At 53.8% G+C, this 16992-nt stretch overlaps 1 protein-coding gene across 2 annotated transcripts; it reads left to right on the top strand.

Moving 5' to 3' along the window:
* The first annotated feature begins 998 nt into the window (after positions 1 to 998).
* Positions 999 to 16649, top strand: ARHGEF15 (Rho guanine nucleotide exchange factor 15). 2 transcript variants are annotated; one of them, XM_058676198.1, is made up of 17 exons: positions 999 to 1166; positions 1269 to 1645; positions 3826 to 4496; positions 4766 to 5101; positions 5282 to 5339; positions 7021 to 7079; positions 7199 to 7410; positions 7514 to 7674; positions 7804 to 7956; positions 8610 to 8739; positions 11316 to 11390; positions 11488 to 11580; positions 11664 to 11824; positions 11925 to 12077; positions 12230 to 12312; positions 12398 to 12502; positions 15160 to 16649. In XM_058676198.1, exons 3-17 carry the CDS (start codon positions 3875 to 3877, stop codon positions 15309 to 15311), a joined length of 2553 nt encoding a protein of 850 aa, XP_058532181.1. In that variant the 5' UTR covers positions 999 to 1166; positions 1269 to 1645; positions 3826 to 3874; the 3' UTR covers positions 15312 to 16649. The 2 variants fall into 2 exon arrangements, with proteins under 2 accessions (XP_058532181.1, XP_058532180.1); XM_058676197.1 differs by having other exon boundaries at positions 1000 to 1166; positions 1269 to 1427.
* Positions 16650 to 16992: the final 343 nt, after the last annotated feature.

Genomic DNA, 16992 nt, shown 5'->3' with positions numbered 1-16992 from the left:
CTTCCTCATCTTTGGATCAGCAAGAGAGACAGTATTTCAAAACTGCCAAAATCACTTGAGCAAGAACCCTAGGAGCATTCTCCACATGGAGGATACTGGAATGACATCAGGTGGCTGTCCCCATCTCCAGGGACTGAGGCTGGGTGTGGCTTCTACCCTTATCTCCCCTCTTCCCCCAGACTCAGGAACAAGAATAAGAAAATTTGGAAACAATGGTCTCACCCACTTTCCCCTAATCCTCGACCCTTCCCACCCTAATCAACAATGTAAACATCATCAAAAACAAAATTTAAGTGTAAAAAAGAGAAGTCATGGGCTGTAAGGCCTGAGAACAGATGCAAGGCTGTGGCTTCAAGGGGAAACCCTCATTGAGAAGCTGAATCTGAGGCACTCTAGTTTGGGGAGGGCGTACAGGCTTCTGAATAGGGGGTACAGCCAGTGCAAAGGCCCTGAAGCCAGAGAGAAGGACAGGAGGAGTGTGGATTGCCCAGGCCTGTGTTGATTGGAACATATTCTCAGGTCAGCTTCCTGGGTCTTGTCAGGAGTGTGTGTGAACATCTTATACGGGCAGAGGCCTCTGGGGTTCATGGCCAGCTCTCCCATCTGCCTCCCAACACACTACTTCTTCCCACGATGGGGTGTGACTCCATCTCCCTACTCTGCTGAGTATAGGACACACCCCCTGCCCTGGGGGACTCAGCTCCTCAACCACAGAAAAATAATTAGAGGGTGGGAGGGACCCTCCTGGCCACCTACCCCCAGGAGCAGGGACTGCTGACCAGTCAACATGAAAGCCAGCTCCATGGGACAGGGAGCCAGGTGCTGGCACCCAGCAAAGTGAGGGCTGAGAGACTAGCAGGGGTCCTGGCAAGTGTCAGACCCCCTGAAGGAGGCCAAGCTCTGGTTGCCCTGTGCCTGTCTCCCCCACACTGCCATCTCTTGTAAACACACACACACACACACACACACACACGCACTCCTGACACAATGGCCGGGTGGGGCGGAGGAACTGGCTTCCTCCGTAGAGATCTCAATCTGGGTCCTCTGTCCCGCCCCAAAAGGCCAGAACAGACACACTCGGAATCTTCGGCCCTGCCCGAGCTCCTTGCTCCCGAGGGGGCAGGCGGGACAGGCTGAAGACTGCAAGAACTTCCAAACAGATAAAGGTAAGCTCTTGGACAGCTACAGTGGGGCCAGGGAGGGGAGCCTGGCGGGGGGGAGTGTGCCCAGAGTATGACACAGCTTCTTGGCTCACACCCCAACGACAGGTTGTAAACTGAAGGAGAGATGGGTGATCGTGCCAATCATGGTCGAAATGGCCAGACACACCATGTGCGGACGCACACAGCATCCCCTAGCCAAGACAGAAGCACCTGAATTCCCAGGCCGCATGCAGCTCCATGCCACAGCCAACCTACCGTCACCCTGTGAGCCCCCTGCTTATATTGGCACCCACAGCGAGAACTGTACCCCAGGGTCTAGCTTTGCCCCACGCCCTGGGCGCTGGCCCCCAGTGTGCGCATGTGGAGAGCAGCGTGGGGAGGGGGAAGTGGGAGGGGTGGGTGTCCGGTCTGGAGGCGGATTCCTGTTTCCTGCCCTCCTCACTCAGCCCTGGGAGGTGACTGAGCGTGGAGGGGACTTCGGGGTGAGTACTTGGGGCCTGAGGACCTGGGTCCCTTCAAGAGGCTGGAGTGTGGGGGGTGAGGGAGGAAGTAGATCCAGGTACCTGGATATGGGGGTGTGGTGGGGCGTGGGGGGGGGGTGCTGGCTCCCTGGGAGTCGGGGCAGTTGTTGAGAAGGAGTTAGGCCAGTTGGCCAAGCTACTTAGCGGGCCACCTCTCTGAATGGCTTCCTGCCAGAGTGCAGGGGACCTGCAGCTACCCGGATCCCAGTCCCGCACCCTGAACCCACAGCTTTTTCCGGGACCCTGTCTGTGGCTCTGTCTCTCTTGCCCACTCCTGGAGGGCATCTGAGGCTGCCCTGCCCACAGGTCCTGACCCTCCTGCCTTCAGGAGAGGACAGCCTCCTGCCTGCGGGAGGTAGGGAAGCTTGGATCCTCTAGTCCCGGCCTTCTATATGGCTTTCTCCCAGCTCGGCTTTCTGTTCACCTTCCCAGACCTTCACTGGGGTCTCTCTCTGTCTCTTGATAGGTGACCAGGCCCTGGAACTGGGCAGGGATAAGAGGATTAAGGGCAAGAGAGACTGTGTCTGGGAGCCTCCTGGTCTCCCGGGGTCAGAGGCTCCAGGAATCTTCACGGCAGGAAAAGGAGACTAAAAATAATCCGGAAAGGGAGAGTCCGGAGAGAGGAACTGGGAAATGGGGGGCGGAGGACGCGGTGGAGCAGGGAAACAGTGAGGCATCCCTCGCAGCCCTGCCGGGGGGCGCGGGCTTGCGCGCACACACACTTCCCTGCCCTGCGACAGCACACACACAAACACACTGCCTCCTGTCTTGCACACTGCAGGACTTCAAAAAATTCGTGGACAATGGAATAAAAAAGATACATTAGTTTTGGAGCAAAAATATAATAGAAAGCCATGCGAATTTTTTATGCTATTCAGTCACCTGGGTTTTTTTTTTTTTTTTTTAAGATTTTTTTATTTGTATTGGAAAGGCAGATTTAGAATGAAGGAGAAATAGAGACATCTTCCATCTGCTGCTTTACTCCCCAGATGGCCACAACAGCTGGAGCTGGGCTGGTCTGAAGCCAGGAGTTTCTTCTGGGTCTCTCACATAGGTGTAGGGAGCTGGGTGGAAAGTGGAGCAGCCTGAACACGAATCAGCACCTATAGGGGATTCCTGTGCAAGGCGAGGCGAGGACTTTAGCCACTAGCTTTTGAAGAATGCTTGTATGCATGGCTTTCAAAACAATTTTTTTTTTTTTGTAGCAAGATACGCTTTTCTTTTAATTTTGTATTCCATAAACTTTTTTTTTTTTAATGAAATGCCTTGTACTATCTCTCTGTTTTAAATTTTTATTTACTTGAGGAGCAGAGAACATGACAGTTACTATCTGCTGGTTCAGGCATGCAATGACCCAGATTGGGCCAGACCCAACCCAAGAGCTGCAACTTCAATCCAGCTCTCCCACGAGGGTGATAGGAATCAAGTCATCTGAGCCCTCACTGCTGCCTTGCGCGCATTGGCAGGAAGCTGGAGTCAGAGCCAGGAGTCCAACCCAGGCACTCTGATGGGGGGGCATGAGTATTGTTCACGTGATCAAGGCAGATTCATGCAATGTAAATATCCTTACAGGTGATTTAACTGCCAGGTCAAAAGTCACCAATTACCTTCTATGCTTTCTTTTTTGTTGTTAAGATTTGTCTTTTTTTTATTTGAAAGGCAGAATGCCAGAGAGAGAGAGTTAGTTTCTCCATCCACTGATACACTCCCCAGCTAGTCACTATGAAGCCAGAAGCCTGAAATTCCTTCTGGGTTTCCTACGTAGGTGGCAGGGGCCCAAGCATCTTTCACTGCTTTCCCAGGCACATTGGCAAGGAGCTGGATTGAAAGTGGAACAGCTGGGACTTGAACCTGCTGCTCATTGGCAGGCCACACCCTACATGCTGCCCACCCCACACACCTGCTGCATACCTACCCTAAACACCAAAGGATTATGTGCTCACAACACACCATTCATGAACTCTGGTGCAGTACTGACTGTGGCACACACACACATACCACTGATACATCAGGCAGACATGCAACAGAATGAGGAGGAAGAGTGGGGTGGAGAAGGGAACAGGAAGGTGGAGCCAGCACCAGACTTCCCTGCTGGGGATGACACTAATGGGGGTCGGTGTCTTTTTCCCTCTCCTCCTCAGGGGATGACTCCAGCAGAGCACCCCAACCCTTTGAAGAGCTCAGAGGACAATGTCGGCCCAGTCCCTTCCTACAGCGACACCTCCTACCCAGAAGCCCCCTCGAATCATCCGCCCCCGGCCCCCTTCTCGTGCCCGGACTGCCCATTCCCCAGGACCTCCTCCCCAGAATGGCTCCTCTCCACAAACACCCCCTCCAAGAACCTCCAAAGATGCCCCAGGTCTCATGTGCACCCCCCTCTTCTGGGAACCCCCAGCCGCATCCCTCAAGCCTCCCGCCCTCCTGCCCCCCTCTGCTTCTAGAAGCAGCCTTGACTCCCAGACTTCCCCAGATTCACCTTCCCGCACCCCCAGCCCTGTATCCAGGCGCTCCATTTCCCCGGAACCTGCTCCCCGCTCCCCTGTCCCCCCACCCAAGCCCTCTACATTGCCCCGCACGCCTTTGCTCCCACTCCTCCCTACAGCTGAGGGCTTGGCCCAGGACAGCCCAGCCTCGTCGGTGCCTGGCACCGTGCGGAGACTGGCTGGCAGGTTTGAATGGGGCACTGAAGGCAGGACCCAGACTGTGGATGCTACGGAACGGGATTCCCCAGGAGGAGCTGATGTGAATGGGGAGAGAGAGGCTCCCCAGGGTGCCCCCACTGGAGGTGGGCCCCAGGAGAACGGTGCTGCAGGTAAGCACATGAGCAGGTGGCCTGACTTCCATCCCGTTCCTACTGTAACACTTTGCAACGGGAACCTTCAGGGGCTACTTTATCAAATCTGGATCCCACATCTGGGAAATCCGTTCTGCATTCTTCTGGGGATTGAAGGGAGGAGGTCTAGAGGCTTCTGGTACTGGACATGACCATTTTAGTTCCTGGACCAGGTTAAGACTCCCTGGACAGAGTGGGACCAGGTCCCTGAGGAGTGTTACCACAGGATCCCCCTGTCTCTTTTACAGATACTGCTCTGGCCTGCCCACCTCATTGCCCCTGTATCTGTCATGCCTCCCGGCCAGGCCTAGAACTCCGATGGGTGCCAGTGGGGGCCTCTGGGGATGGCCCCAGAGTCCCCTGCCGGGCCTCCCCTCTGCGGGCCTCTCGCTCCCGCCCCAACCCTCCCGGCATCAGTCATCCCCCTGTGGTTCTCACCTCCTACCGCTCTACTGCGGAGCGCAAGCATCTGGCGCCCCTGAAGCCTCCCAAGCCAGCTCGGGCCAGGCAGGACCAAACCACGGTGCCTGAGGACCCCCCACAGCCAGATATGCACCTGCCTTCTGAAGACGGAATCCAAACAGGTGCGGAATCTCTGGGTGGTGTGAAGAAGAGCAGGGTAGAGACAAACAGCCTGTGGCCCTGGACTCCATTGTGCTGCCACCTGCTGCTCTGGCTCAGATGGGAGTAGAGGGTTTCAGAGCAATGGACTCTGTTGGGACTGTGGTCCAGGTCTCTGATTTCACTCGGGTTTCTGTCTCCAGGGGACAGTCCTGATGGAGTTCTTTCTCACAGCACCCCTCCAGCAGCCGTGGAAGGAAGGTACTGGTTGCCCCAACCCTTTCTCCCCTTTCTTTGCCACTACCTGAGGGCAGGCTAACTTGCAGGCCTAAGTAACTCCCATCTCCACATAAATGGAAGGAAGCAGGACTGAACTGCTAGACATAATCAGCCCTGGTTTCTTCTTTATTGGAAATCTTTTTTTTTTTTTTAAGATTTATTTATTTTTATTGGAAAGTCAGATATACAGAGAGGAGGAGAGACAGAGAGGAAGATCTTCCATGTGATGATTCACTCCCCAAGATGATTCACTCCCCAAGTGAGCCGCAACGGCTGGTGCTGTGCCGATCCGAAGTCGGGAACCAGGAACCTCCTCCAGGTCTCCCATGCCGGTGTAGGGTCCCAAAGCTTTGGGCCGTCCTCGACTGCTTTCCCAGGCCACAAACAGGGAGCTGGATGGGAAGTGGAGCAGCCGGGATTAGAACCGGCGCCCATATGGGATCCCGGTGCGTTCAAGGCAAGGACTTTAGTCGCTAGGCCACACCACCGGGCCCCTTTATTGGAAATTTTGCTTGTTTATTTGAGTTACAGAGAAAGAGGGAGACAGAGATTGTGTCCGCAGGTGTATTCCCTAAATGAGTGCCTTGGTCCTGGGCTGGCACTCCCATATGGCTGCAGGGACTCAAGCACTTGGGCCACCTTCTGCTGCTTTCCCAGGTGCAGGAAGCAGCTGGAACTGGAACAGGTGCCTTGACAGGGGATGCTAGCATCGCAGGTGTTACGACACCACATCATTGTCCATCCACTCCTGGTTTCTAATCCAGTTCTATCCATTCCTGGTTATGTGACCTTGCACAAATTCTCAACCTTCCTGGATCTCAGGATCCTCATCTGTGAAATGGGAATAATCATCCCAAACTCTTCCTGAAGTTGCTGGGCTGTGGTGTTGCTCAGGAGCTGGGCCTGCATATAGCATGTGATCCTCTTCCTCAGCCTCCACTGCAGGTGCCTGCAAATCCATGTGGCACTCACCACTCACCCCTTACCATGTTATCCAGGCTTGGTCATCATCCTCAGAAAGATCTTGAATCTTGATGTATGCAACAATCACACAGGAGGGTGTTTTTGTTGTTGTTGTTTTTAGCTAGGGTGCATGGGGATGCGGTATTTCAGTGAGCAGGGGAGACACAGCGTCAGGTGGTAGTGAGGTGTGGGAGTTTGAGTTTGCCTGATTCTACCCTGAGCTCTAGCTTCCTGCTGGAAACAAGTGAGGACTCTAGAAGTTGGGTTCCTGACATCTCTGTGGGAGACCTGGATTGAGTTCCCAGCTCTCAGCTTCAGCTCAGACCCAGTCCTTGCCATCTTTGGTCTGTCTTTTTGATTCTCAAATAAATACATAATTTTAAAAAGTTCATTATTTTTTTTAAAGAGTTTAAGCTCAATCGTATAGAGTTTCACTGGGTCACAAACCGCTGAACTGAGACTTGTAAGTCTCTGGTGCATGGTAGTTGAGACAACAGGACTGGATGGGGCCTGCTTCATTGGGGGCCTCCCCCAGAAGAGGCACATCTAAGAATCTGGGGTTTGACTTGGGGAGCTGTCAGGGTCCCTCCACGCAATCTGCAGAAGGTTGTATAGGCCCTTCCCATGTCATGTGACTGGCACTCTCTGGAGTGTGCCCCACCAGTGGTCCTTGGGGACTTCCTCTCCTCTTTCTCCACAGGGATGAGGAGGGGCTGGAGGGGCTGAAGGAACAGAACTGGGAGCTGCCCCTGCAGGACGGTGAGGGCCTCTGGATGGTGGTGGTCCCTGCTAATGCCCATCAAGCAATGGGGGAAGTGTTCCAGGGCCCTGAACTTGACTGAAGGGCTCTGTGTGCACCATACCCTCTACCCCGCTAGAACCTCTCTACCAGACCTACCGAGCAGCTGTGCTGTCAGAAGAGTTGTGGGGAGTTGGTGAGGATGGGGGTTCCCCACCCACCAACCCTGGAGAAACAGCTACCTTGGCCCGCCCCCCTGGGCCCCGGAACACCCTGTGGCAGGAGCTTCCAGCTGTGCAAGCCAGTGGCCTCCTGGACACATTGAGCCCCCAGGAGAGGCGCATGCAGGAGGTGGGCATGGCGGAGGGAGGAGCTGGGCAGGGCCAGCACAGGGACAGGGAGCAAGTGGTCCATGTCAGAGGCCAGCAATGTGCTGGACTCTCTGGCTTCCTAGAGCCTGTTTGAGGTGGTCACGTCCGAGGCCTCCTACCTGCGCTCCCTGCGGCTGCTGACAGACACCTTCGTGCTGAGCCAGGCACTCCGAGACACGCTCACCCCCCGGGACCACCATACCCTCTTCTCCAATGTGCAGCGCGTCCAGGGCGTCAGCGAGCGGTCAGTGAGGTCTCCCCTAGCCTCCTCTGTGGCCCGGCTAGGGCCTTCCCTCCCAACCACCACCTTAGGGAGGCTCTAGCTCTCTCCCCCTCCGTACCCCCCTTCATAGCTGCCTGCTCACTCCTGCAGGTTCCTGGGAACGTTGCTGTCCCGGGTGCGCTCCTCTCCCCACATCAGTGACCTGTGTGACGTGGTGCATACCCATGCTGTGGGGCCTTTCTCTGTCTATGTGGATTATGTGCGGAACCAGCAGTACCAGGAGGAGACCTACAGCCGCCTCATGTGAGTGCCTTTGTCCCCCGGAGACCTCCAGGGGCTGACTTGGAGAGCACCTGACCCTTCAGACACCAACTTTTCTGCTATCGGTGTGCACACTTAGGATGATGTCTTGTTTGTAAATTGGGCACAGAGATCAACAGCGATCATTAGTAACAGAACAGTGATGATGGTATACCACTAAAACAAAAACAAACAAACAAAAAAGTGCTGGCTGCTTCGATTATTAAGTAAGATTAAGGTACTTGGACACAAACCCTGTGAGACCTGCCCCCCCCCCCCCCCCACCGCTAATCTGATAACCAAGCTGGCTACCCAGGGACTAACAGAGGATAGTGTATACAGCGTGGACACGCTGGACTAAGGATAACTTACATCCGTTGGAATACGGCCGGGTGGTGTCAGATTTCCTCAGCTGCTCGTGACATTGTGCAGCTTAAAACTTACCATGTGTTTGTACAATGTTCTATTGAATCTATTGATTCTACCATTGAAACTGTGGAAAGCAAAACCACAGAGAAGGGGCAGCTACTTGTAGCCCAGATGCGCAGAAGGAGATCTTGGAAGCAGGGATGGGGCTGAGAGCAGAGCTGGCTTGGTGATCCAGGCAGGGCAGAGCATGGCATCGGCGCAGCTCACTGTCAGGCCTGTCTCTGCAGGGACACGAACGTGCGCTTCTCAGCAGAGCTTCGGCGGCTGCAGAGCCTCCCCAAGTGTGAGCGGCTCCCACTGCCATCCTTCCTGCTGCTGCCCTTCCAGCGAATCACACGGCTCCGGATGCTACTGCAGGTACCCAACCCCATCCCACTCTTTCCCCACACTCTCACCTTGGGAGCCCTTTCTGCCTGCCAGCTCTGCACAGCTCCTCCCCCAAACGTCCTCTGGTCCTGTGTGATCTTGACTTAGCTCTGAGGTGTGTGGCAGGGTGGTGGGTAGTCCTAAAGACTCCCCTTCCCACGTTTGCATCAGGCTCCCCCCCACCATTAAGAGTGCCGTCACCTCCAAGGTGACATCCCAAATTGAAGGTCTATAAAACTGAAATTTCTTTCTTTCTTTCTTTTTTTTTTTTAAGATTTATTTATTTTTATTGGAAAGGGAGGTATACAGAGAGGAGAGACAGAGAAGAAGATGGTTCACTCCCCAAGCAGCTGCAACGGCTGGAGCTGAGCCAATCCTAAGCTAGGAGTCAGGAGCTTCTTCTGGGTCTTCCACACAGCTGCAGGATCCCAAGACTTTGGGCTGTCCTCGACTGCTTTCCCAGGCCACAGGCAGGGAGCTGGCTGGGAAGTGGGGCCGCTGGGATTAGAACCATATGGGATCCTGGCACATTCAAGGAGAGGACTTTAACCGCTATGCTATCGCGCCAGGCCCTATAGAACTGAAATTTCATGGTCCAGGAGGAAAAAAAAAGTCCAAGAAGCTTCCTAGAGAGATGGCACTGCAAGAAAAACAAATGTTTGAGAAAGATTCTTCTGCGATTGCACAGTAGTGTCTCCTCCCTAACTGGGTCACCAACTGTGGGGACCTTAATGTTCCCAAACTAGATTATCAGCTTCTTATTCGGTTTTATCTGTTCTCAGTACAGACAGCACAGGAAGCACACCGCCAATCCTAATAGGTCAGCAGCTACTGAGCATGCAGAGCCAGGCACAGTTCCAAGTGATGGATACCTGGCTAGCTTCACTGACAGCTGTGTGGAGGGGGCATCTATTGTCCACCTTACTTTATGGATGACTAAACTGAGGCAAGGTCTGAATGACACTTCAGGTCCTACAGAAATAGCTGATGGAGATAAAATTTAAACCTAAGCATTAAAAAAAAAAAAAAAAGCAAATGGTTCATATGAAGGGTAAAGCGATAGAGGATGAGAGACAGCTTCCATCTGCACTTAGGGCCCGGCGCAGTGGCCTAGTGGCTAAAGTCCTCACCTTGCACGTGCCGGGATCCCATATGGGTGCTGGTTTGTATCCTGGAAGCCCCACTTCCATCCAGCTCCCTGCTTGTGGCCTAGGAAAGCAGTCGAGGATGGCCCAAAGCCTTGGGAGACCTGGAGGAAGCTCCTGGCTCCTGCCTTAAAATCGGCTCAGCTCCGGCCATTGTGGCCTCTTGGGGAGTGAATTATCAGATGGAAGATCTTCTTCACTGTCTCTCCTCCTCTCTGTATATCTGACATTGTAATAAAAGTAAATCAATCTGTAAAAAAGCAAAAAAGATTTATTTTTATTAGAAAGTCAGATACACAGAGAGGAAGAGAAACAGAGAGGAAGATCTTCCCTCAAATGATTCACTCCCCAAGTGAGCGCAATGGCAGGTGCTGTACCAATCCGAAGCCGGGAGCCAGGAACCTCCTCCAGGTCTCCCGCGTGGGTACAGGGTCCCAAGGCTTTGGGCCATCCTTGACTGCTTTCCCAGGCTACAAGCAGGGAGCTGGATAGGAAGCGGAGCTGCCGAGATTAGAACTGGCGCTTATATGGGATCCTGGTGCATTTAAGGTGAGGACTTTAGCCGCTAGACCACCGCGCCAGGCCCAAAATAAATTGATCTTAAAAAAAAAAAAAAAGAAAGGAAGCAGCAGCTTAGCCTCCTGCAACACAACGCTTGCCTCAAAATCCAGGCGCTGTTAACTCTTCCAGCGTAGTTTTTGCACACCTTTGTGACCAATAATCATTTGTATCATTAATAATCATTAGATTTACTGTGTGTCAACAACTAAGCCGAGTACCACCTCCTTGAACCCTATGATGCTATTGCTGTGCTGGCGTCCTGGGGATGGGAGATGTTACTCTCCTTTTCCAGATGGGAAAAACTGAGGCTTTCAGAAGCACCAGGATTTACTCAGGTCAGGTGGATGGTGAATGCTGAGCTGTCTCTGCCTTATGGATGCTGGTCGCCCAAACCCATAAACCTCAGACTGAACTTTTTTTTTTTTTTAAAGATTTATTCAGTTTATTACAAAGTCAGATATACAGAGAGGAGGAGAGACAGAGAGGAAGATCTTCCGTCCAATGATTCACTCCCCAAGTGAGCCGCAACGGCCGGTGCTGCGCCGATCCGAAGCCGGGAACCTGGAACCTCTTCCGGATCTCCCACACGGGTGCAGGATCCCAAGGCTTTGGGCCATCCTCGACTGCTTCCCCAGGCCACAAGCAGGGAGCTGGATGGGAAGTGGAGCTGCCGGGATTAGAACTGGTGCCTGTGTGGGATCCTGGGCGTGCAAGGCGAGGACTTTAGCCGCTAGGCCACGGCGCCAGGCCCAGACTGAACTTTCTTACCAAGTCAGGCATCACCCTTCAAACAGGGACCCCCTCTGAATTCCAGGGCCACAGAGACAGGGGTCTCCATCACGCTTCCTCTTTTGTCCCCAGAATATTTTGCGCCAGACAGAGGAGGGGTCCAGCCGCCAGGAAAATGCACAGAAAGCCCTGAGTGCAGTCAGCAAGGTGGGCAAGAGCGAGGTGGCAAGGGACCTGGGTTGGGACGTGGAATGGGCTGGGGGATGCTGGTGCCAGGGTGGGTGACTCTGTGTCCTTTGCTCAGATCATTGAGCGCTGCAGCGCGGAGGTGGGCCGCATGAAGCAGACAGAGGAGCTCATTCGGCTCACCCAGAGGCTGCGCTTCCACAAAGTCAAGGTCAGTCCTCATCCACGCCTCCCCCACCAGTGGCTGCCTCACAGGGTAAGCCAGCCAGCCATCATATGTGCTTCCCCCTACAGGCTTTGCCCCTGGTCTCCTGGTCGCGACGCCTGGAGTTGCAGGGCGAGCTGACAGAGCTGGGGTGCCGCCGGGGGGGCGTACTCTTCACCTCGCGCCCCCGCATCACCTCCCTCTGCCTGCTGCTCTTCAGTGACCTGCTGCTCATCACTCGGCCCAAGAGGTGGGTCCCAGAGTGGGAGCCAGCCCAGGATGGGGTAGAGAGAGGGGACAGTAATGGTACAATTCCCAGCTCTCCTCTGAACATCCTCTTCCCTGGGCAGCGGTCAACGGCTACAGGTGCTGGACTATGCCCACCGCTCCCTGGTCCAAGCTCAGCAGGTTCCAGACCCATCTGGACCCCCTACCTTCCGCCTCTCCCTTCTCAGTAACCACCAGGGCCGCCCTACGCACCGGCTACTCCAGGCTTCATCCCTGTGAGTAGCGACTCCCTCAAAACACTCCTGGCCCCTAGACTTGACCTCTTGGTCCCTGGACTTGACCTTTTGGCCCCTATCTTCCCCTGTCCTCCCAATTTCTTTCTTCCATGGGCCAACTGTGCCCCTTCCTGTGTCCACTCCCAACGCAGGTCAGACATGCAGCGCTGGCTGGGAGCCTTCCCGACCCCCGGCCCCCTTCCCTGCTCCCCAGACACCATCTATGAGGACTGTGGTGAGTATTCCCCTGGGGGGAAGTGAGGGGAGGAGAGCAGGAGGTGCCATGGGCTGTCACTGTAATGTCACTCCTCCCCAACCAGAGTGCTCACAGGAACTGTGCTCAGAGCCAGCTACACCTACTAAGGTTGAGGGACAGAGACTGGAGTCCAAGGCTGCCCCCAAGCCCCTGCAGAAGATCCCAGAAGGTGAGAGAGATGCCGGTATGCTCGCTCAGTGACTATCTATGAAGTAATGTGCCTCTGGCTGTGGTAGGTGCCGTGAACCTGACACACATAGGCTAGCAGGGGAGGTAGACAATAAAGAGTGAGCTCCCAAAGTGAATGGACATCTGTGGGGTGAGCGGGCCTTGGAGAAGGCAAAAGTGGGCAGAGGGGGCAAGAGTTCCGGGGTTGGGCAGCCACCATTCTGTTTTTTTAAAAACAAAGCTAAAATTTTTTTCTTTTATTTAAGATTTATTCATTTTATTACAAAGTCAGATATACAGAGAGGAGGAGAGACAGAGAGGAAGATCTTCCATCAAATGATTCACTCCCCAAGTGAGCCGCAACGGCCGGTGCCGCACCGATCCAAAGCCGGGAACCAGGAACCTCTTCCGGGTCTCCCACGCGGGTGCAGGGTCCCAAGGCTTTGGGCCGTCCTCGACTGCTTTCCCAGGCCACAGGCAGGGAGCTAGATGGGAAGTGGAGTTGCCGAGATTAGAACTGGTGTCCACATGGGATCCTGGGGCATTCAAGGCGAGGACTTAAGCCGCTAGGCCACGCCACCAGGCCCAAAGCTAAAAAGTTTAAAAGATATATTTATTTTGACTGGAAAGGCAGATCTACAGAGAGAAGGAGAGGCAGAGAGAAAGAACTTCCATCCACTGGTTCACTCCCCTAGTGGATGAAATGGCTAGAGCTGAGCCAATCCAAAGCCAGGAGCTCCCATGTGGGGACAGGGTCCCAAGAACATAGGTCATCCTCTGCTGCTTTCCCAGGCCACAAGCAGGGAGCTGGATGGGAAGTGGAGCAGCTGGGACACAAACTGGTACCCATATGAGATCCTAGAGCTTGCAAGGGAAATAGTAACCAATTGAGCCATTGAGCCAGGCCCAGAATTAATTTACTTTTAAAACAATATTTATTGGGCCCAGCACAGTAGCCTAGTGTCTAAAATCCTCACCTTGTATGCTCTGGGATCCCATTTGGGCACTGATTTGTGTCCCGGTGACCCTACTTCCCATCCAGCTCCCTGCTTGCGGTCTGGGAAAGCGGTTGAGGATGGCCCAAAGCCTGGGGACCCTGCACCCATGTGGGAGACCCAGAGGAAGCTCCTCTCCTGGTGCTTTGTGGCTACTTGGGGAATGAATTGGCAAACAGAAGATCTGTCTCTCTCTCCTCCTCTCTGTATATCTAACTTTCACAATAAAAATAAATATAAAATCTTAAAAATAAAATAAAACATGGCCTGGCATGGTAGCCTAGTAGCTATGGTCCTCGCCTTTCACATGCCAGAATCCCATATGGGCGCTGGTTCTAATCCTGGTTGCCCTGCTTTCCATCTGGGAACCTGCCTTCCCTGCTTGTGACCTGGGAAGGCAGTTGAGGACGGCCCAAAGCCTTGAGACCTTGCACCTGTGTGGGAGACCTGGTGCAGACTCCTGCCTCTTGGCTCCTAGGTTTGGATGAGCTCAGCTCCGGCCATTGTGGCCACTTGGGGAGTGAATCAACAAATGAATCTTCCTGTCTGTCTCTCTTTCTCTCTGTGTAACTCACTTTCCAATAAAAATAAATAAAACCTTAAAATAAAATATTTATTTATTTCAAAGGTAGAGTTCGAAAGAGAGAAAAATCAGTATGCTGGTTCGCTCCCTAACTAGCTGCAACAACTGGAGCAGGGCCAATCCAAAGCAGGGAGCCAGGAGCTCAAGCCATGGCCATCTTCTGTTGCTTTCCAGATGCATGAGCAAGGAGTTGGATTGGACAGAAATGGAGCTGCCGGGACTTGAACTGGTGCCCCTATTGGATGCTAGCGCTGCAAGGGATGGCTTTGTGTGCTGCATCACAGTGCCAGCCCAGAATTAATTGATTTGAATGATAAAATGAGAGGGAAAAAAAAACATATTCCCTCATCCGCTGATTCCTTCCCAAGTATCCACAAAAGTCAGAGCTAAGCTACGTCAGAGCAGAGCAGAGCTGGGATGGAGGAACTCAGTCTAGGTCTCCCAGTACATGGGTGTCAGGAACTCAATCACTTAAACCATCATAGTTGCCTCCTTGGGTCTGCATTAGCAGGAAGCTGGAGTCAGAAGCAAGAGTTGGGTAACGAACCCCAGGCGCTAGACTGTGGGGCAGATACCCTCCTGAGTTACAGTGTTGCATAGGGAAGCTGAGGTGGACCTCCTAGAGAAGGGACACATGAGCCTGAGGGAGGTACATCATGTGACATTGAGCAAAAGGGTCCCAGCTAAAGGCAGTGGAAAGATGCCAGGGCACAAGGGATGACTGGACATTTCTAAGGGGGCCAGTGTAAGCCACAAGAGCAAGAAAGGGGAAGACAAGAGCAAGGTCAAAGAGCAAACAGGGATCAGATCATGGGGGACCTTGCAGGTAGGTGCAGGTGCGAACTCCACCTCCGACCTCCACAGCCATTGCTGGTGCTTGGCAGGGCCACCCAGATCCTCTCTGAAGCTGTGGTCTTCTGCACCTGCCATGCCGTTCCCAGAAAACAGTTTGGGCTTCTCCACTAAGTCCTACCCCTACCCTGATCCCCAAGGCCAGAGACCCAGGGTGGGGGCAGCTTCCTTTTCCTCCTCTGACCTCTGCCCCCTCCCCATGTGGGCCCCTTTCTTTGTTTCCTTTAGGTTGGCTGAGAGGACTTCCTGGGGCCTTCCCTGCCCAGTTGGTGTGTGAAGTTACTGGGGAACATGAAAGGCGAAAGCACCTTCGCCAGCACCAGGGGCTTCTGGAGGCCACTGAGCCCTCTCCAAGCACCTCCAGTACTCCCCCACCCTAAGTCAGGCTAGGGGAGGGGCAGAGGCCGGGACAAAATGACAGCACAGCCAGGAGATGACCAAGCCCAAACATTCATTCATTGGATGCACTGTCCTCAGAAACACTACCTCTGGTAGCAGTCAGTAGGGACACAACTGAAGGATGGGGTAGCCAATAAAATCGAACTCCGATTTCATAGACAAACCCCGTCTAAGGCCGATGCAATAAGGAAGAATGGTTTCAACCTGCCGCTTAGGAAAACAGAGACTTACTACCCAGTGGGTACTGAGCTAGCCTGGCTCCCAGCTGATGGGTATCCCTGCTATGCCCCTAGCCCAGGGAGTGAATACTAGGTCAATGCAGTCCAAAAAAAGGCTCTACTGGAGGTAAAGTTCAAGGATACAATAGCTCAGAGGGGCGAGCAAGAATTGCCACCCCCCCACCCAGTCATGCGTGCATGTTTCTATGACAACTACTGGTGCTTGTGTCTGAGTCTGGGAATATTAGATTCCATTCCTGGTGGTCTCCCCTCTCCTCCCAAACCTATTCTTCCTCCAGAGGGAGGCAGAGTGCGTGTGTCAGTGTGGGTGCACGTGTGTGCATATGGGAAACCAGCTACTGAACACAGTGTGTGGTGGTGTCTCCCTGTTGTCCCGCCTTCCACGTCTTCTGTTAACCCTCATATTCCTAATTGTTGTCTCCAAGGAGGACATTGTTCTGGGTGTGGCTTGGCAGTTGGAGGCCAGAGTTAGGGAGGAGAGCCCTGGGTTCCAGGTCTCCTGGTGGCCAGGGCTCTGGGACAGTTGGCAAGAGTGTTGGAGGAATGGCCAAGCAGCCAGCAGAGCCACGCAAAGGACTGAAGCTAGCCAGCAGCTGGAGTCCACTGCCTCTCAGGAGCTCCTCACAGCTCTTTTGCTGATCCTCAAACCCTCCACCCTGAACTGTCATCATCAGCCAACCTCAGCCTCAGGTTTCAGAATTACACTCGAGTCCCAGGTTTGGGTATAGAAATGGGAGCTGTGTTCCAGAGGCCAGTTGGCGAGCCCACCGGACCTTCAGAAACTCTTCTGTGCTGAGAGAACAGAGCCGGTGTTGCTGCCCTGCCACGTCCATGTCTGCCTTCTGATGACAAAGTGCCCTGCACAAGGCCAGGAGGAGGTGACAGCAGACTGTTGCCTGTGAGTGGGGCCTGGAGCATGGGGCATGGCCTTCCCAGAGTCTGGCTGTGACACTTCCCCTCTGGCTCATTCTTGGCATGCAGCCCCAGGACAGAAAGGCAAGGGCATGTGGGCTGTGTGTGACTTTGGAGATTTCACCTGCCACGGAGCCTCAAGTGGAAAATTCTCAATAAATGTTGGTGAACTTACACTGTGTTCCTTAAAGAAGCAGCAGCATACAAATGTGATTTGCAGAGACCACAGGCTGGGCATTGAGAGCATTTGGGGGAGTGAACTGACTACAGGGGAACTGTCTCGCAAAGAAAGACATGGGCCTTGTCCTTGGGAAGCTTTCCTTATGGGAGTGGGAGGGCAGAAACGAACTGTAACAGACCAGCAGCACTGGTGTCTATTATCTTAGAGATCCTTCCGCACTTGGGAGTCCACTGTGCGAGCCTGGAGGGGTCTGCAGTCTGCAGGCTCGCCAAAAGGGCTGAGGGCAGGAAGCATGGATACATGGGACAAGGGAGAACCTGGCAGGGTGAG

This window comes from Ochotona princeps, chromosome 17 (genome assembly GCF_030435755.1).
Source record: "Ochotona princeps isolate mOchPri1 chromosome 17, mOchPri1.hap1, whole genome shotgun sequence".
NCBI classification, from domain to species: Eukaryota; Metazoa; Chordata; class Mammalia; order Lagomorpha; family Ochotonidae; genus Ochotona; species Ochotona princeps.
Note: the sequence above shows the minus strand (reverse complement) of the source record. Positions and strands in the feature narration are given on the sequence as shown.

Excerpts from the sequence above, each read along its gene's own strand:
- ARHGEF15 (XM_058676198.1), top strand. The coding sequence starts at position 3,875 with ATGTCGGCCCAGTCCCTTCCTACAGCGACACCTCCTACCCAGAAGCCC. Across the intron at positions 5,102-5,281 it reads TGAAGACGGAATCCAAACAG|GGGACAGTCCTGATGGAGTT; the intron begins GTGCGGAATCTC and ends TTCTGTCTCCAG. Across the intron at positions 7,675-7,803 it reads GTCCAGGGCGTCAGCGAGCG|GTTCCTGGGAACGTTGCTGT; the intron begins GTCAGTGAGGTC and ends TCACTCCTGCAG.